A 20987-nucleotide genomic window follows, 5' to 3' on the forward strand; every position below is an offset into this window, starting at 1 on the left:
GTCCTCTTGACATCCTTGAAATGAAGGCTTTTACACTCAATGATCACTTTTTTTTTTAATGAATTTCCTTTCAACAATAAAATTAGTATAGGGGCATTTTTGTAAAAAAAAAAAAAAAGCAATGAAATCTTCATCCATCCCCCCCCCCATGTCCTTATTGTCAATTATTGATGGTAGCGTCCTCTCATTTTCTATATTCAGTCCACTTCTCCCATTTATTTTCAAATTGTGACACTTGTAGTATTATTTTGAACATAATTTTCTTCATTACAAATAATTCTTCAACCGTGAACACCCACCGCTCTGCGGTTCCACTTTATACCAATATATCTTGTAGTGATTTTTTTAACTATCTGATAGCAGAATTTTAACAATATACTCATCCTCTTTTTGTATTGTCTCACAATAACTTCCATAAGTATTTGACGTTTTTAGTATCTCATTTTTTCTTAAACCATATGATATTTTGTCCCAATACCATAATATATGTGCATGATCTGTATCAATTTGTCCACATGCTCTCCAGCATGGTTGCCGAATAAATATATATTTATTTCCTAATCGTTGAGTTATAAACTCAATGATCATTTTACATGAACATGACATAAAAACACGAGAAAGACAAGTTGAAAAAAGATTTCATGTCATTTTATTCATTTAACAAAATACAAACAAATATGCATTTTTACAAACACCCACAAAAATAACAGTTTGACAAGTCCAGAAGTATGTGAACTGAAGCATATCGTCTCACCATCCAAACCGAGACACCAGCTTGCTCTGATCGTCCAGATCTTTTTGAACCTTCTTCCTCATGTAGAAGATGGGGCAGTCGCGGCTGAGGAGTGCAGTGGCACACTTTAATTAACAGACGAGAAAGGGCCACTTGTGCGTGCATGGATACGATGTCAATTATGTACCTGGTACAGAGGACATCTTCATGGAGGGAACCTTGACAACGCTGACACTGAGTCCACAGTCGAGAAAAACGTTCCTCCAGAGTGTTCAAATGGAAAATCTGAAAATTTTAACGCAATTTATGAAAACAATTATTTGAGCAGGGATATGTAAAAATGCTAACGTACCTCTTTTTGGTACAGTTCAGACTCCTTCTTCTTACAGTAATCACACACAGCAGCTGCAAAGATAAAACGCCTATTCAAGATTTTTATACCACAGATTCCCAACCATGGCGCCATATAGTGCTGGGCGGTATGGAAAAAAAAATCTATCACAATATATATCACGATAACAATATACCACAATATAGTACGCTTTCATTTATTCTATGAAAAATTATACAACTGCTAGTGGTGACATTTTTTCAATTTATTTGGAAGTGACATTAAACTGACCTGTCACAAATGAGAAATGCATCCAGTTGTGCTACAGCTATGGAATACCTTAGTAATCAAGTATCCTCCTTTTAGAGAATAATCAAGTATTCGGATAAATATATTTTTGCTTGGTTAAAGAGCAATTATGAATACTCAAGACAAAACGAGACATTTCACTTCATAATGAACGACCTTTTCTTTGCCTTTTTTAGAGTCAGTTTTTTTCTCCAATTCACATTGTGCATTGCAGCAAGATATTTTCTTCACTACAAACAAGTACAGTGAGCCAATTTCAAATAAAAATAAATAAAACAAATATATATTGATTTCAGTTTAAACATGGCATTTCTTGTGAGTATAAAAAACCGAAGGCATGAATTTAAAAAATGAACACGAGTTTGTCATCTTGTTCTTCTTCTTTTCCTTTCGGCTTGTCGCCACAGCGCGTCATCCTTTTCCATGAGAGCCTATCTCCTGCATCCTCCTCTCTAACACCAACTGCCATCATGTCTTCCCTCATGACATCAATCAACCTTCTCTTTTGGTCTTCCTCTAGCTCTCTTGCCTGGCAGCTCCATCCTCATCATCCTTCTACCAATATACTCACTATTTCTCCTCTGGACATGCCCAAACCATCGAAGTCTGCTCTCTCTAACTTTGTCTCCAAAACATCAAACCTCGGCTGTCTCTCTGAGGAGCTCATTTCTAATTTTATACAACCTGGGCACTCCGAGAGTGAACCTCAACATCTTCATTTCCGCCACCTCCAGTTCTGCTTCCTGTTGTCTCTTCAGTGCCACTGTCTCCCTGTAGCCTCACTCTTCCCCCAGAACCCCTCTCATTCATGCACACATATTCTGTCTTGCTTCGGCTAATCTTCATTCCTCTTCTTTCCAGTGCACGCCTCCATCTTTTTAACTGTTTCTGCAGATCACGATGTCATCTGCAAACATCATGGTCCACGGGGATTCCAGTCTAACCTCATCTGTCAGCCTATCCATCACCACTGCAAACAGGAAGGGGCTCAGGGCTGATCCCTGATGCAGTCCCACCTCCACCTTAAATTCCTCTGTCACACCTACAACACACCTCACCACTGTTCAGCTGCCCTCGTACATGTCCTGTATTATTCTAACATACTTCTCTGCCACTCCAGACTTCTGCATGCAGTACCACAGTTCCTCTCTGGGTACTCTGTCATAGGCTTTCTCTAGATCTACATAGACACAATGTAGCGCCTTCTGACCTTCTCTGTACTTTTCCATCAACATCCTCAAGGCAAATAATGCATCTGTGGTACTCTTTCAAGGCATGAAACCATACTGTTGCTCGAGAAAACTCACTTCTGTCTTGAGTCTAGCCTCCACTACTCTTTCCCATAACTTCATTGTGTTGCTCATCAACTTCATTCCTCTATAGTTCCCATAGCTCTGCACATCACCCTTGTTCATAAAAATGGGCACCAGCACACTTTTCCCCCATTCCTCAGGCATCTTCTCACACGCTACAATTCTATTGAACAAGCTGGTCCAAAACCCCACAGCCACCTCTCCTAGATGCTTCCATACCTCCACATGAATGTCATCAGGACCGACTGCCTTTCCATTTTTCATCCTCTTTATGGCCTTTCTAACTTCCCCGACTAATCATTGCCACTTCCTGGTCCACCACACTTGCCTCTTCTACTCTCCCTTCTCTCTCATTTTCCTCATTCATCAACTCCTTAAAGTATTCTTTCCATCTATCTAGGACACTACTGGCACCAGTCAACATATTTCCATCTCTACCCTTAATCACCCTAACCTGCTGCACATCCTTCCCATCTCTATCCCTCTGTCTGGCCAACCTGTATAGATCCTTTTCTCCTTCTTTAGTGTCCAACCTGGCATACATGTCATCATATGCCTCTTGTTTGGCCTTTGCCACCTCTACCTTTGCCCTGTGTCGCATCTCAATGTATTCCTTTCGCCTCTCCTCTGTCCTCTCAGTGTCCCACTTCTTCGTAGCTAACCTTTTTCCTTGTATGATTTCCTGTACTATGAGGTTCCACCACCAAGTCTCCTTCTCTCCTTTCCTGCCAGAAGATACACCAAGTACTCTCCTGCCTGCCTCTCTGATCACCTTGGCTGCAGTGGTCCAGTCTTCTGGAAACTCCTCCCGTCCTCCGAGAGCCTGCCGCACTTCTTCCAGAAAAGCTGCACAACACTCGTCGTGTCTCAGCTTCCACCACATGGTTCTCTGCTCTGCCTTTGTCTTGCTAATCTTCCTCCCCACCACCATAGTCATCTTACACACCCCCATCCTATGCTGTCTAGCCACACTCTCCCCTACCACTACCTTACAGTCGGTAACTTCCTTCAGATTACATCGTCTGCACAAGATGTAATGCACCTGTGCGTGCTTCTACCTCCGCTCTTGTAGGTCACCCTATGTTCCTGCCTCTTCTGGAAAAAAGTGTTCTCTACAGCCATTTGCATCCTTTTTGCAAAGTCTACCACCATCTGTCCCTCCAAGTTCCTTTCCTGAATGCCGTACTTACCCATCACTTCTTCATCACCTCTATTTCCTTCACCAACATGTCCATTACAATCTGCACCAATCACGACTCTCTCTCTGTCTGGGATGCTCAGAACTACTTCGTCTAGCTCCTTCCAGAATTTCTCTTTCACCTCTAGGTCACACCCTACCTGTGGGGCATCGCCACTAATCACATTATACATCACACCCTGAATTTCAAGTTTCAGCCTCATCACTCGATCTGATACTCTTTTCACCTCCAAGACATTCTTAGCCAACTCTTCTTTTAAAATAACCCCGACTCCATTTCTCTTCCCATCTACACCATGGTAAAATAATTTAAACCCTGCCCCTAAACTTCTAGCCTTATTGCCTTTCCACCTGGACACACAATATATCAACCTTTCTCCTAATCATCATGTCAATCAACTTCAGAGACTTTCCTGTCATAGTCCCAACATTCAAAGTCCCCACATTCAGTTCTTGGCTCTGTGCTTTCCTCTTCTCTTTCTGTCAAAGAACCCGCTTTCCACCTCTTCTTCTTCGACTTTGACCCACAGTAGCTGAATTTCCACCGGCGCCCTGCAGGTTGACGGCGCAGGTGGCGGACGTTGTTAACCCGGGCCACGACCAATCCGGTATGGAATTCTTTGGATGACCGCTCATATTTGTTTGGCAAAGTTTTAAGCTGGATGCCCTTCCTGACGCCCTTCAAACTGTGGTCTCTCAGTCTGAACACTAGGGGGCACCACGTAAAAAATTGACATCAATAAGAGACAAAGAAGAAAAGGACACAAAGAAGACTGTAGTCTCATGTCAAATGGGTGTGTACTGATCTGTAAATAAAGTGGATTTAAAAAAAGAAATACAAGGCTGATTCTTGAGAATTCCACACGGACTAAACCAGACTGTGCGGAACAGGAAGCCCAGAGAGCGACGGCCGGCCCACTGAAACTATTAGGGCGATCGCTCACGAAGCTTGCTGCTAATGCTAAAGTAAACAAGTCCTGTGAAGCCCTCGCCTCTGCTGGGAAAACTCGTATCTTGTTATCTTCCTGCCTCGTTCACGGAGCGAACATAAAAACACAGGTGCTTCAACTAAACAGGTCCAGATTTCTCACTGAGTAAGTGTATTTGGGAGTAAATTGAGACGAGGAGATCATCATTTCAATATTCATACATTTTTGTTTGTTGGTGTGCTGTGCCGCAAGATTTTCATAATGTAAAATGGGTGCCTTGGCTCAATAAAGGTTAGGAAACACTGATCTACACATCATCATCAAACACAAAAGCAGCCAGCACATCCAGTACAATCCTCAAGTAGACCAAAATACACGCACCATCTGTCTTGAGCACAGCTTTGCAGCCAATACAAGTGTTCCTCTTCTGAGCAAACGCCATGAGGCCTCCGACCTTTGACGTTAACACGGTCTTACATCGCGTGTGGTCGCCCTCTGAAAGGAAAGAGAAAGTTTGTCTTTGGGGATTTACAATTTTCCACTGAACTGAACTGCAAGTTGTTAGCATCCAAAACAGCGTGTTGAAGTATGGAAAACAGAGGCGAGGAAAATACTGACTGAGGAGGACGTTCTCTGCCTTGCTCTCCCCCAGAATGGGCTCAAATATTCTCAGCAGGGGCTTGGATAGCTGCTGGTCCAGGTAGTGTTGCGTGTCGATGGGGATGTTGTTTTCCAGCACATAGATGGGATCCTACCATATGGTGTGGAATTTAAAAAATGATGATCACCTGGATGAATATGGTACCTGCATGGGGGAAAACGGCACTAAAGACAAACCTCTGACTTCATGTATGCCGCTGCTCCTTTGGCGGCCTTCACAATCACATAAGGAACTCGGTCTCCCAGGTTAGGAGCACTGCCTGCGTCTCTCTTCTTCATCCTGTCGATTGCACACAACGGCAAAGGTGCTCAGTTAATGGAGATTTCTATAGTATATAGGATTGAAAACTGGCTTTTACATTGTTTGTATACACATCGTTTGCCCGTAGTGCACGCTTGATGTGCAAATACTAAAATCTAACCAGGATGAAATACCTTCAGTCAGGGCAAAACATGCTTGTTTTTGTATAAGAGTGTTTCACTTGCTTACAGCATTTCCTACATAACACACACAAGGGTTAGCACGTTAGCATGTTTGCCTCGCCTCATATATCTGAGGTTGGGGGTTCAAACGTAGGTTCCGGCCTCCTTCATATTTCCCCCCACACTTGGGTGAGTTTTTATCTGGGTATTCTGGCTTCCTTCCACATTCCAAAAACATCCATATTAATTAATTAGTTTAAAAAGACTCGAAATTGTCCATTGGTGTCAATATGAATGTCAGTGGTTGTTTATTCATGTTTTGACTGATTGATGACTGGCTGGCGACCAGTCCAGGGTGTACTCTGCCTTTCACCCAAAGCCCGCTTTATAAATGTAATTCTAGCGGTGTAGGTAGAATGGCTGCAACAGTTCTAAGACACATCAACCGATGTCAAGTTATATAAAAAATTTTTTAATTGTGAATAAATACATAACATGTGGCCTTTAAAAGAGGAGTTCTCAAAAATGGGGTACAGGGACCCCTGGTGGTCTGGGAGCCATAGCTTGTGGGTTCACAAAATAATTTGCAATAAATGATGATGATGTATCTTTAAAAAAAAAAAATGCATACCTGCGGCCAATAAAACAACAATTAACCAATTACTCCTCCCTACCTTAGCTTGAGCCCAATTAAAAGCTCATATTTTGGGGGGAATATAGTCCTTTTTAAAAACAATTTTTAAAGAGTGTTAAAGGTGCAATATTATATAAATAAAGTGGTTTTTATTATTTTTATTTACTTAAAATAGTAATTTCCCTCTTCTTTAACCTTTGGCTTTTAGATCACAATATTACAACTTCATCTAGAAAAAAATACAACTTCATTCCCAATAACAAAACTTTTTTTCTCAAAAAATGTGTTTTAACATTACATGAAGACGTTTTTTCTCAATAATAGGCAACTTTTTAATTCCTTTGGCGATTAGGGGTGTACGTGGTATTAGTTATGTTGAATTGCTGTTAGGATTATATATATATATTATATTATATAGATATTCTCCCCCGTAGGGAGTCACTGGTTCCCAAAAGATTGAGAAGCACTGCTTTAGAGCAAAAGCGCATCGGAATGGATTTAACGAGAAGCATGCGGTTGGTTCGGACCTCTCAGCCAGCTCCACGTGCGCCTGCCTGCCAGCGTACTCCTGGGCCGTGCGCGTCAGCTCCTTGGTGATGACCAGCTGGCTGATGTCGATGCGGTTGCACAGCAGGTCAGAGATCACCTCTTTGGCGTGTGCCACTGCACCCTGGGGATCCCTAAAAACACAACAGCACATTCCTATTTTTTTTCTGTTCAAAAATGAAGGTTTTAATTTCCCTGGCGGTGTCGGAGCTGTTGCGAAGAGCATGCACCTGTCTATGAGGATTTTCTGCAGGCAAGTGTTAATAAGATTGGCCACCAGGGGACAGTTGTCTCTGCGGACTGTTTCAATGCCTTTACAGTCCATCTTATCATGAACATCTGCGTTGGAGGAGAAATAGAGGCCGGCGTAGCGTTTCTTGTTGATCAGCAAGTAAGGGAAGTACACCTGTAGAGATTAGCAATGACATTTTTTTACATAACACATCACGCTTACTTCCATTTCAAGACAGTTTTTTTTGGTCTCAATTAGGGGCACCCATTAGAGGACATTCAGAAAATGGATGGATGGATTTCTGGATGAATTTTAGGTGAAGGAAAATACTGAGAAAAATCGTTTTTTGTTTTTTTTTAAACATTTAGCTACACATTACAGGGGTTCCTCTGTTTACGACAGCCTTGACATACAACCTTTCAAGGTTACGAACAGCGTGCGGCGTAGGAATACTTCATCGCACAGTACATGAGAACAAGCTCAGTTCCAGCCGTACTTACTGTTTTTTTTTTTTTTACGGTTTTGACATTTTTTTCAAACAAATATTTACAGCAATCATGAAATTTTGAATTTACAAACAATGAAAAGTATAATTCATTTATTACAAATAATGTATCTTCGTTCAGGTATCTACAGTACGTCAGTGGTGCATAGTGACAGGCAAAACAAATGCTCTTCCATTAGATGGCAGAATGTACAACAAACCCGTGTATCAACCCGTTGCCATACATACAACAGAATAATAGCTTTGTGTTTAACTACACAGGCACAGATTTCAAGTAAGTAAATTTGTGAGTAAATTTAGACTAAATCATCGTTATTTCAGTATAAATACGTGACATTTTTCTAATGTAAAATGTGTGACTTGGCTCAATAACATTTGGGAAACTCTGATATAGTGCAAATCATTTCACTTCAATAACTCCACAACTCAAGTAATCAACAATCTATTCCACACAACTGAAAGAAATAATACTAATAATTGACAAAACAATTAGAATTTGCATCCAGTCTGAATGCTAGATGTCACTGAACGGCTGCAACTCATTCTGACGCGACTGCATCGTGCAAAGCGTTCGTTACCTTCTCAAACTCCAGTTTGATGGGGGCTACAAAATGGGATGACACCCACTCTGCGGCCTCTTTTCCAACGCTCATGGCCTCCTGCACCGTGGCAACACCGAGCTTTACCATGACAGAGTCCGTGTCTCCATAGATGACCTTTTAGTAGGAAAAAAAGGTCAACAATATCATCTGTATATCTATATCAAAAGACAATTTAAACAAAAATGAAGTGGAGGATATTAGAGCATCCACGTGTTCCTTACCTTGGCATCGCCTTGGTAACCATTGGAAATTATGTACTTGGACTCTACCAAGTGTTTTGTTTTCTCAATCATCTGTCTTCCGAACCCAGTCACACTCTACATGTAAAAAAACAAAAAAAAAAACAATACATGAACGTCAACATGTGTCTTTCCTCAGTCTGTCATTCAGACACGCCTTTCATTTCCCCTTTTACTCCACATCAAAGTTTGGAGTGAAACATAAAAGTGACTTTTTGAGCTATGGTTCACAGTCAGAATGAAAAACAGGATATTAATGTATTACTTGAGGACTATCTAATAAGTACCACATTTGTGGACGTGTATTTTAAAAAGCCTTTTCAGCTCAAACTCAAAGTCTCACATTTTGGCTATTTAGACCTCCATAAAGTGACTCTCTAACATGGAATTTTTATAAGTGTCAATTTCATTTAAAAAAAAAAAAAACGTGGTTTTGTCATATGAGTGTCCAGAAAAGGCCCCTCTGACAGCTACTTCTGTTTGACCCAGTTTTGTATCAATTTTTTTCATATTTGGCTAAGACCCCCTTCTTTCCTCTGATTGGTTGCCTCCGTGTAGAGGACCCACTTGTGAGAGCACACGTTTGTTATGTTGACAGCACTGGCTCAGGAGCACAGAGGTAGGCGGAGATCTTCGCTAGTGACGTAGATAAGCTCGGGAAATTTAAATGACCTGATTTCAGGCCCCTCGGCAGAAAAATGTCTGGAACTTATGGATTTTAATTCATATTTCATGTTTACCGAGGCACCATAGAGACAATATTACATCCCAAATACTACAAAAAGTTGGTGTGGCAAAATATAGGACCTTTAATGTCAATTTTGTCATTGCAGTGAAAAATTTTTTTTTTTTTGCCCATTCACACGAACATTTTCTCATGTAATCGTCATTGCGTTGCAGTATTACAGTTATGAGAGTGCATGATATACTGCTATGCCTCTAATAAGAAGTCTACATGTATTTTGTGTAGCAAACCTCATGATCTCTCTGTAGGTAAAGGGCTCTCTACCAGGTTCCTCTCAATTTGTGCATATCCAAAACTTACATTGCAATATTTAAACTTTCCTTAAAACTTCAAAAGCATTTATTCTTATGTGCACAGTATAAAAAACAAAAAACAAAAACAAAAAAAAAGGTTTCCTGTACAATTAAATTCTTAATCTGCTCTCCACACTCATTTCTGTCACATCAAGAAACTAAAACAAACAAAAAAACCTGTGAATTGTGTCCTTGGGACTTGCTACACTTACACGCAGGCCAGTAAAACATATCTATACACAGCTATAACCTGTACCCCACTGGCTTTTGCGTCGATCATCAGACTTCTGTGAGAGAACTGCTCTCTGCAGAAGCCCATTACGTAATAATTCCCTATAAAGTAATAATGGCCCATAATGTAATAAATTTAAAAAAATATTTATACAGGCCTATAATGTAATAAAATACCTGAACCTATAATGTAATAACTGTTGGCCTATAACGTGATACCATATTACAATAATGGCAAGCAAAAAAACAAAATTTCTTTGCAAATGTAATAACTGTGCCCATATTTAGGTTTTTATATTTTTATATTTGTGCTGTCACAAAAATGCGGTGGTTTTTTTTTTTTTTGGAGGGGGGGGGGTTGGAACAAATTAATGGCATTTCCACTCATTTCAAAGGTTAAAGTTGTTTTGAGTAGTCATGGAACAAATTACAGTCAAAGCAAGTCAGGGCATTATTTTCCCATTTCCTGCCTCCATTTAATCTTTGCTCATTTTAAGTCACATGCTTACAAATGCAAGAAAATGCTGGATTTGACGAATAAAATTGTGACTAACAGTCAGGGACTGCCTCATCGAGTCCATAACTGTTTTTACAGTGCTGTGTTTGACTGTGGTGCAAGCGAAAGCACTTACCTGGGAGATCTCCAGGCAGGGCAGCTTGCCCACCTGAGCCCCCGTGAAGCCATAGACAGAGTTTGCACTGATTTTGAGGGCCAGCTGTCGGCCATCCAACACCTGCTTCTTAAAAGGGTCAGTTTCGTTTTTGAGCTCCGCCTTCGCTCTGTGGACGGAGTGAGACACGACACATTGCTGAAATCTGGGCACACCTGAAGAGCATGCTTTGCAGGATTTGTTTACATTTGTACACCAAGAGTTATTATTAAGACCTCTTTCTGGCCGAAAGCAGGTTCTCCAGGATCTGAGGTAGGAGCCCTTTCCTCACAGAACTTGTTACAAACTGATCACCAGTGGGTGTCTTGATGAAGTCCGCTGGTGACAACCTGCATTCCGAAGACCACCAATTACATTCCATACCTTCAACTGCTTCATACAGTTTCTAGAGGATGCTCTTGTTTTTAAGACTTGAGAAATAATTAAACAAACTCACCCCAGTTTTTCCACGGCACCTTTCTGCAGCAGGGTGGTGTAACACAGATTGTGAGCCATCATAATGGACGGATACAAGGATGAAAAATCTAACGTGGCGATGGGAACGCTGTAATAGCTGATAGAGCGAGACCACAAATACAGTATGGAATGCATGCACTTAAAATTAACAACACAAAAGCATAGTGGACGCTAGCACGTACCCTTTCTCTGGCTCAATAACAGTGGCACCAGTGTAATCTTCTCCTCCCTGCGACTTCACAACAGGCATCACCAGATCCTGTTTGGCTGCCTGAACATGAACGTAAGGCATGCGGGTTTCACTCTATACTGATTATGGAGTAGTGCATGAGTGAATGATTGTGAACACAACCTGTGTGTGTGTGTGTGTGTGTGTGTGTGAGGACACGTTCGGCCAAGTGCCTCGTACCTGTACCTCTCTTACCTGTCGCAGTAGCTGGGAGACAACTTTGATCTGTTGCCCTCTGGACAACAGGTAGGTGAGAGGCACGCCGGTCACTCTGGCCATCTCCATGTAATTGATCACGCACATCAACTTCTGCAGCAGCCGCAGCGGCAGATAGGAGTCTTTCAGGCAATAGACGGCCAAACGTCGCCGCGTTTGTTCGTTGCCGTTCTGAGATTGGTCGGAAACATTTTGAATGAGTACAGGTGAAGAGGACGACCAATTTCGGTAGCATTGCGACAAGGTCAATGTGAGCGACGCGCGTGAGTGCGCATTACCTGAAGATCGGTGATGATGGAGTGCTGTACATCCTCCTTCTGTTCTTGCAGAAAGTGGAAACTCACAGCATTCAGCGTGTAGGAGCGCAGTTTGTAGTCTCTGAGGAGAACCTGAAGACGCACATAGAGAGTAGAGGGTGTTTTTCATGCAAATATTGACAGATACATATTTAGATATATATACATATATGAATGTATGTTTTTCAAAAATACATGTGTTCTTATGTACTCACAGTACGTGGTTTAATGTACTGAGAGAAATCCATGCTGACCTGGAGTAGATCAAACTGAACACGGCCCTCCATGTTGATGATTTTGTTCTCTCTGCGGCCCATCTGCTTGCTCTGGAAATTGAGGTCTCGCAACACTGACTTGATCCCTCTCACACGGCCCAAATATGGAAACAGATCGGCCTGCACACCGAAGAGAGGAAATTATCAAATAAAGAGAGGACAGGCAGTACTGAAGTATTCATGCGCAGCAAATGATGCGGCAAACCTTTAAAGCAGCAGCCCTGTTGAGCAAGTAGGGAAAGTCAAAGTTTTGGATGTTGTATCCGGTGATGATGTCCGCGTCCACTGTTCTTAAAAACTCAGCCCAGCTCTGCTCAAACACACAATTACATGTTAAGCCTGTTAAAAAAGCAATTGTTGCAGAATGTGTCATTGCACTTAAACAAGCAGTGTTTGCCTGCAGAAGCTGGCTCTCTTGAGTGAAGCACAAAATCTGAGAGCCCACAATGCTGGCGCAGGACTGGAGCGTGAAGACTGTACGAATGAAGGGCTCCGTCTCACCCTGGCGCTGCACCATGGAAGCTATCTGAATCACGGGGTCTTTGTCTGCTTCTGGGAAGATTCCTGTGGGGGCGTGAACAGAAAAAGCTGAAAATGTTGCATAGTCTGGAATGGCCTTTTTGCTGTCAGGCAGTGGTGGTATTACTGTACTTAAGTAGATTTTTTTTCCGGTACTCTATCTGTAGTTTGAGCCTTTTTCCGACAGTTATTTTACTTTTACTCTCTCCATTTGAAAGCATACTTGTATTTTCGGCTTGTTACTTTTTTCAATCCCTCTGGATGATGACACGATGTAAAATATACGAATAAAAACTAAAAAGAAAAGGTTAACATCTACCACGGTTGAGATCTTGATTGACTGATTGAGATCTCGGGGACTTAAAAGAAATACAAGGGACTGCAGTGACATGGAGGAACACAAACCAGGGAGCAATAACGACAACAACGCACCAGATTCAGAGAAGCAAAATATTCTCTATCTCTGGCCTTATTTAAGAGAAATGTTTGTTGGTTGCAAAAATGATTCACAGCGAATGGGTTTTCTTCTGCCAGGCTAAAAACCACCAACTTCTTGCATGAAAAAAATCTGTATAATCTGAAAAAAACCCATACAGGTAAAGTGTAATTTCCCAGTTGTTATCTTTACCTAATTTGGCAGTCACAGCATTAACAAAGCTATGGGAACACATTTTTTGATGAGGCAAAAAAGAGGGAGAATATTTTGTGTGCAAGATAAGGTTTTTTTCATTATGAGAAACTATTTAAAGTTTTTGTATATAATTGATCGTCAAAATACATTTTAACTTTTGTACTCAAGTACTATAAATTTCATGCCGTAGTTTTTACTTTCACTTCAATAAAATGGAATAAGAACTTCTACTTTTACCAGAATATATGTATTTTTTTTAACTTAAGTATTGATACATTTACATTTTACAACTTTGGACACCTCTGCTGTTGCGTAATTGTTGACAACAACCCAACAGACGGGACATTTGCGGCACCTTTTCTTCCAGCACATTCAATGTCAAAGCTGAGGACGCGGAGCGGTGCGATCCTCTGCCAGTCTCCTTCTGCTGGGTGACTGATCAAGTCAGTCCATGCTACATCCACCTCATACTGACACAAAGACTCCTAAAAGCCAAAGAAAGTAAAATTGTTATATTTATTCCACTGTGTGGTGCGCTGCAGCATCATAACAATCTGCTGTATGCAGCAAAAGGCGGCTAATGTCATGTAAGGTCAACCTACCTTGCCTGGATGCTTGGAATCTGTGTCCCCTGAACTCTTTTCTTCACGGACTCTGTACTTGCCTGGAGGCAGTTCGATCCAGCAGCATCCAACAACATTGCTGTCCACCATGAATCTGACAACACAAAACACTCATAAGGATAACTACAACATGTTAGCATTCTACTAAATCATTGTCACAGTCTAATTTACATACAAGGCTATATCTCAAGTAGACTATAAAAGTATCAATATGTCAAGTTCTTCTTCCAGGTTCTACATATCACGTTACAAAATCGATCCACTTTCTGTACCGCCTGTCCTCTTTCGGTGAGCTGGAGCTGACTTTCCCAGCTGACTTTAAACGAGAGGCGGGGTGCAGCTTGGACTGCTCACCAGTTAATCACAGGGCTCATAGACACAAACTATCATTAATAGACTTTACACTAATTTGATCGGGCTGATCGGTACCGGCCGATATTTAGAATTTTATGCTGATCGGCTTTAATATCATAATTCACCGATCCCATCGATGACTTCATTGATCGGCTCTGCAAAAGACATTAACTCCGCGTCGCCGCGTGCACAGTATATTTGAATCCAAAAGCTAGTTTATTTTTAGCCTTGTTGCGTGTCTTTTGAAGTTATTTAAAAAAAAAATTAAAATAAAATAAACATTTTAAAAAACGTTGTGGGACAGACAACACCTGAGACAGACAACACCTAATGCCCGGACCAGACTACAAGACAAATTTGCTCTTTCGCGTTTGCACTGTCAGACTACTGCAACAAAATCTTGTATTCCAATACCACCGCATCCCGTTTTTTACGATCATTGGGCTTTATTTTGTCAACTCAAATATGACCGGATGCACTCGTTACCGTAGCGACGACAACAAGAGTGGATCGCCCAGACTGTATTATAACAACAAAATGGGGGAAAACGTGTGTTGGTGGTCACCGGTGCTCAGGACAGGAGAGGATGTTCGTTTAAGGCTTGCTTGAGGTATGTTCACGTACTTTTAATATGATACAGCTGACAAGCAGGCAATAAAATGTTATGTAGCCTAGCAAGCTAGCGGTAGCACGAACAGTTGGACGTAAACATGCCACCGTTCTGTCGAATCATGCTCTAAAGTGTCAGTGAGGGTGAAGTAATTTAATTACAATAATTTCATTACAGTACGTTAGCAGCCATTATTTCTGTCAAGTTGTAATGTTTGTTTGACCTGACTGATTAGAATACACGATCTGACTATAGCAGTGATTTCCAACCTTTATGGAGCCCATCCATCCATTTTCTGAGCCGCTTATCCTCACTAGGGTCGCGGGCGTGCTGGAGCCTATCCCAGCTGTCATCGGGCAGGAGGCGGGGTAAACCCTGAACTGGTTGCCAGCCAATCGCAGGGCACATACAAACAGACAACCATTCGCACTCACAGTCACACCTACGGGCAATTTAGAGTCTCCAATTTATGCATGTTTTTGGGATGTGGGAGGAAACCGGAGTGCCCGGAGAAAACCCACGCAGGCACGGGGAGAACATGCAAACTCCACACAGTCGGGGCCGCGGATTGAACCCGGGTCCTCAGAACTGTGAGGCTGACGCTCTAACCAGTCGGCCACCGACAAAAATGTCACAAAAGGTGGATACATTAATTACTGTATTTACTTCCTGCCATCTAATAGAAGACCATTCATTTGTTCTGTCTGTCACTATGCCTCACTGGCATAAATAGAGGAACAAAGATACATTATTGATTGTAAATATATTTTTTTAGCAATTAAGTACACAAGTATATACAGTAAATGAACAGGTCATTTAAATAGACACATTCCTCAATCTTGTGATCGGTTATCGTTTTTTTAAACTCGCTGATTGGCCCCAAAAATCCTGATCGTGTAAAGCCTAATCATTAATGCTCATATTCACACCTATTACGAACAATTCAAAGTCTTCCATTAACCTAAAATGCAAGTTTTTGGAATGTGGAAAGAAGCTGGACTGCCCAGGGAAAACCCACACAAACCCGGGAAGAACATACACAAATTCCACTCAGGAAGGCCAGAGGAGAGATTCAAACCTCAGAACCGTGAGGAAGATGAAGTAACCGCCAGTCTACCGTGCTGCCACACCTTATAAAATTCAATATAAAAACACACCTTATTTCAAAATCTATGTTGGCCTCAAAGGATTGGAAACAATGGACAGGAAAAGGTCCGAATTTCAAGCCCTGTTCCAGCAGTCGTTTGGCGGGGGCAATGAGACGAGGCATCGCCATGGTTATCCGCAAGAAATCCAAGATTTGTTGGCCGTGGTAACCGTACATATCTGGAGAAAGTGTGAAACAAATACAATGATAAAGACTGACAGACATCACAAAACATTTTTTTTTGTTTTCCGTTTTGGTTCAGCATTATCAGTCTGATCATAATCTGCCTGTTGTCCACATCCTCACTTTCTTTGCGGGTGATGTCCACAGCCAACACGGTGACCGAGATGGTGTCTTTGTTGGAGCGCATATCCTTCAGCACAGCAGAGTTGAGCTCTCTTATAAACTCACCCAAGTAATCCGGTGTGAACCCTTTTAAAAAAAAAAAGGAAGACATTTAAGAGTGGAAAGCATTTCCCTACAAAACATCCGCACAATGAAAAAATTGACAGACTAAAGGAAATATTCACCATTTGGGGCTGGGACATAGAAGTAGGGTGCAAACCCGTGAACATGACAACACACGCTGTTTCCGCTGTCTGTCACTCCAAACATCCGAATGATGGGGACTTTCCCATGTAACTGACCGGGCATGCCTGCCACAGCCGCTCCTGCATAACATAACAGAACTTAAAGTCCAGAGGGTAGCTGGTGGATACATACTGGGATTAAAGATCTGACACACAACAACAAAAAAACAAAAACACTAAAAATAATGTACATTTTACATTTTGAATTTTTTTATGTAAAACATAACAAACTATTCAATGAAAAACACACCGAGCAGCGTATTTTTGCACTCTTTCTGTAACGCTCTACGATGCTGCCCAAACGCTCTGCTCTTTCTGCGGCGGCATGCTAGAGGAGGCATAGCTAGCGTTGGCCACTAGCTGATAGCCGGCCGGTTTGACAGTGAACAGCAGCATGATTGATGACCCAGTAGAGGTCAGATGGGTAGGCGAGGCTCCTTGTGGAGTTGACACTGGATAAAGCGGGGAGGTAAACTTCTCAAGAGAATGCAGGGGTGGAAGTTAACCGGCTGATCGGCTGGTTACAGCTAGCTGAGCTGCTTAACATCAGGTACACTAAGTGACCAAATAAAGGGAAAAAGTAGTTTGCGATCTATGTAATTTGAAAAATGAGATTATTTACACTACTTGGAAAAAGTTAGGCATATTCAGCGTTCAATGAAATTTCAGGATCAGGTCTTGGTCTCACCATGTCAAAATGTGAACAGCATGAAGAAGAGGACATTTAAGGTTCATCCTGTAATTTCACCAGAAAGCCAAATCACCCCAACTTTTTGTGAGTACAGTACTGCATGTATCACTGTGTCAAAAACGTAATAAAATAGCTATTAGGAAAGTAGTCGTCTGTGTTTTCAGGTTGCAAAGCGGGACCATTTGCGGCAGCATCCTCTTACTTGTGTTGCATTTTTTTTAAACATTAAATCGTCTGGAAGCCGAGGGTTTTGGAATGATCTTAAAGTGTTTTGGGATCATAGCTTGGGGTATACAGGGTGATTCAAAACGAATGCGCCAAAATCAGCACGCAATATTTCAAAAACAAATAACAATAGAAAACTCCAGCTTGGACACATATGTTGTCCATACTTTAAAGTTTTTATTTCATGTTTTACAAGTGCTCAATGAGGCCACCACCGGCAGCATGGACAACATCAAGCCGATATGAGAATTCTTCGCAAACGCGCCTCAGGGTGTCACGGTCCACCGTGTTGATTGGAGCTATTATTTGATCTTTCATGTCATCGATATTTGCTGGAAGTGGTAGAACATAAACTTTGTCTTTAACATACCACCACAAGAAAAAGTCTAAAAGCACGCTGCACCGTGACAATGGCATTTGTTTTCGTAAACTCAAGCACACAAAACGCTTTCTGCTGAGGAGACGCCATTTAGAGTGGGAAAAAAATTTAATTTTGTTGGAAATTGAACGGCGTCAGAGGAGTACGTCACCACAGCGGTGACTTTCACACCCAATCAAACTTGAATAACTCCCCTATCAAATGACCACTGATTCAGTCCATTACAATGCTTTTAAACTTAATAAATGCGTAATGATTTTGACGTATTTTTTTTTAATCACCCTGTATTTTGGGTTTAAACTACAATATAATTATAGGCAAATATTGCCATTTTTTTTTGGGGGGGGGGGCATGTACTATTTGCTATTCGTGGGGGGTCTTGGTCCCTAAACCCCGTTTAGCGAGTGTTCACTGTACCTAAGTAATAGTCCAGATCAATCTGTTGAAAAACCAAAGAATCAGAGGCTAGATCCAGTGAAGGGGCATGAGGCCTCCGCCAGTGAGGTTTGAGGTCTGCCGAAAAGAGGTCACCTGGCAAAAAAAAGGGTTATCGACGTTAATCTAACGACAGTACCAAATATAATTTTCAACAACAATACTTCTTACATACCAACAGGAATTACATCATGCCCGGCCTGCCCCTCCATCTCCTCTGAATCCATGTCTACGTCATCAAACATGGACAATTCCTCCTCAAAGTGTGAAGGACTGTCCTCCCATTCACTGGCTGTTTTGCTGCGTTTGGCCTGGGAAACGCCACCCACGAAAGGTCTACCGTTGCGCCTTTTATTATCCATGACTACAACTGAAATACAAAACACACTTATTTCAACACTGTGCCGGTCAATGATGACAACAAAACGCATTTACACGTCACTTTAATCATAGCAGGTCATGAATCTAATGAGTTATTTGATCAAAACTACCCCAAAAAAGTTTCCCATCTTAAGGGTATAATCTAATTATTATCTCCCACATTATGAATTTGACTATGTCTGACTTTAAAAACTTTATTTTTTACAAACATTGGACAGAGAAGTGTTCAAGTATTGTTGATGACTATAAGGGGTGTTTGATACTACCCTTTTTCAGACCGATACCAGTACGACTATTTACTCTTGAGCACTCACCGATTCCACTGGTACTTTTGATACATAAAATTTCAATTAACACAATGACAGAAAATTGTGAACATGGATATTCCTTTCTTTCTGGCGAACATGGTAAGTCGCCCATGTGTTAAACCGCTTACTCGAGATTAAAATAAAATAAAATAATAATAATGAAAGAGCACTAACATAGGAGCTGTTGATTCGCTTATAAACTACACGACGGAATAAGCGGTAGAGCTGCGGGCCCACAAAATGGAAAGTTACTACATGGAATTCTAACAATAATTTGGCAACTTAGTGGCCTCCTAGTTAACGTGTGTAAAACTTGTCATGCAGTTGTTGCTGTTGCACTCTACTATTCAACATTGGCATTTATGTTAGAATATTGTATGAACCTTGTTTACAAGACGTCTGCCTCGTTTCAGGAGTTGCGCATATTACAGTCCGAAACTAAAACAGGTAACTAAGTAACAATCACAACCGCATCCGTGTCGCTCCATCGCGGATCTAATCAAAGGTTCACATATGTCTCAGTGTGAAAACTGCTGTCTGTCTGCTGTCTTTCTGTCGAAATGCGTGAAAGTTAGCTTACGTTTTCCCAACGGCTCCCGCCACTCTTCTTTAATTCTGCGCAGAGAGCGCGGAAACCGATTTCCGGTTGTAGCCCGGCCCCATTCTGCGAGGAGGGGGAAGTGACGTCTATAATAGGCGGTGTTTGTAGTCGAACCGGAAGTGCTCGGTCTCTATCGCTATTACGGGAGGTAACTAAGATGGTGCTGGAAAAAAAGGGCTCGGCTCGGGTCGAGACGGCGGGCCAGCGGCGGGTTCTTGACGACGGCACCCGTCAGAGAAGGCTGAGCAGGCAGCTCGAGGCTTTGGAGAAAGACAACTTCCAGGACGACCCTCTGAGCTCGCTCCCCCCGCCCGGTCCGACTGCCCGTCTCCCCGCCTTCAGTGAAACGGAGGAACCTGAGAAAAAGAAGAGGAAGACACGGGGCGACCACTTCAAGTTGCGCTTCAGGAAAAACTTCACGGCGCTTCTGGAGGAGGAGAACTTAGCGGACAAGCCGGAGCCCAACTACCTTTCGGCGCTGGTTCCGCCGTCCTCGCTCCCGCCGCGCCATTTTTGCTGCGTGTGCGGCTTTCCGTCCAACTACACGTGCACGACATGCGGGGGGCGCTACTGCTCCGGCAAGTGTTTGGTGACGCACCGAGAGACCAGGTGTCTCAAGTGGACGCTGTGACGGACGCTGCCTCGTTGCCATGGGAATACATATTACAGTTTGCAGGAGACAACCCCAAGAACAAAGACATCTATGGCGTTTCATACTAGCTAGCGGACTTTGTAGAGATGAAATTACATGGTTTAGTTGAACATTTTATGTTTGTTTTGTTGTAAGTCGGTTTTACAATGAAATTCAACTGGGAGTTACAAATACAGCAAGAAGCAAGCACGCTGTGCCTCTTTTTTGGCTGCATGAGAGTGAAAACAGGCACCGAAGAATACTTCCAAAGTGTGTTTTTAATAACTTTAAGTGTTTAAAGTGTGTGGGAGCAATAACACTTTTAAAGTTATGTTTTATATAGCTGAGGTCTGTGTCTATATACTGTATATTATGAGCAGAAATTCATGTTATGTGTTATATGTTTGGCAACACAGTGAAGCAAGTGTAGTACATCTGCCTCACTCATCAAAAATATCTGAATTCGAAACTTCAGCATGGACCTTTATGTGCATTTTCTTCGCCTCCCCCCACATTCCATCATCATGCATGTTACCTTCATTAAAGACAATTGTTATCCATCTACTGTGAATAGTTGTTTGTCTATATGTGCCCTGTAATTGACTGGCAACCAGTCCAGGATGTACTCTGTCTCCTGTCCAAAGTCACCTGGGATAGGCTCCAACTCACCCTTTACCCTAATGAGCGCAGCGGTATAGCAAATGGCTGGATTCCATAGGGGTATACAGTCCCCTTCAAAACTATTGGAAGGGCAAGGTCAATTCCTTTGTTTTTGTTGTATACTGAAGACATTTGG

General features: G+C 41.9%; 2 protein-coding genes across 3 annotated transcripts; one reads left to right on the forward strand and one right to left on the reverse strand.

Annotated features, from left to right (window-relative positions):
- Positions 1-626: 626 nt before the first annotated feature.
- pold1 (polymerase (DNA directed), delta 1, catalytic subunit) lies at positions 627-19769 on the reverse strand. Of its 2 annotated transcripts, none has more exons than XM_061748800.1 (27): positions 19540-19769; positions 18446-18640; positions 18253-18366; positions 16481-16621; positions 16257-16382; positions 15961-16129; positions 13819-13933; positions 13572-13701; positions 12464-12630; positions 12272-12376; positions 12046-12186; positions 11774-11884; positions 11475-11666; positions 11233-11321; positions 11031-11147; positions 10810-10923; positions 10556-10703; positions 8637-8732; positions 8392-8529; positions 7307-7482; positions 7058-7210; positions 5651-5753; positions 5432-5564; positions 5195-5308; positions 1086-1138; positions 921-1018; positions 627-838 (listed from the first exon to the last, which is right to left on the reverse strand). In XM_061748800.1, exons 2-27 carry the CDS (start codon positions 18630-18632, stop codon positions 751-753), a joined length of 3318 nt encoding a protein of 1105 aa, XP_061604784.1. In that variant the 5' UTR covers positions 18633-18640; positions 19540-19769; the 3' UTR covers positions 627-750. The 2 variants fall into 2 exon arrangements, with proteins under 2 accessions (XP_061604784.1, XP_061604785.1); XM_061748801.1 differs by lacking the exon at positions 19540-19769 and adding an exon at positions 19343-19533.
- Positions 19642-20762, forward strand: znhit1 (zinc finger, HIT-type containing 1). Its single transcript, XM_061748809.1, has one exon. It carries the CDS (start codon positions 19718-19720, stop codon positions 20189-20191), a length of 474 nt encoding a protein of 157 aa, XP_061604793.1. The 5' UTR covers positions 19642-19717; the 3' UTR covers positions 20192-20762.
- The last annotated feature ends 225 nt before the right edge of the window (positions 20763-20987 follow it).

Source organism: Phyllopteryx taeniolatus, chromosome 16 (genome assembly GCF_024500385.1).
Source record: "Phyllopteryx taeniolatus isolate TA_2022b chromosome 16, UOR_Ptae_1.2, whole genome shotgun sequence".
Lineage (NCBI taxonomy): Eukaryota > Metazoa > Chordata > Actinopteri > Syngnathiformes > Syngnathidae > Phyllopteryx > Phyllopteryx taeniolatus.

Coding starts and splice junctions, on each gene's coding strand:
- pold1 (XM_061748800.1), bottom strand. CDS start 18,632: ATGGATAATAAAAGGCGCAACGGTAGACCTTTCGTGGGTGGCGTTTCC. Junction 11,667..11,773: donor CCATCATCACCGATCTTCAG/GTAATGCGCACT, acceptor GACCAATCTCAG/AACGGCAACGAACAAACGCG. Junction 5,754..7,057: donor CACGTGGAGCTGGCTGAGAG/GTCCGAACCAAC, acceptor TGCAATCGACAG/GATGAAGAAGAGAGACGCAG.
- znhit1 (XM_061748809.1), top strand. CDS start 19,718: ATGGTGCTGGAAAAAAAGGGCTCGGCTCGGGTCGAGACGGCGGGCCAG.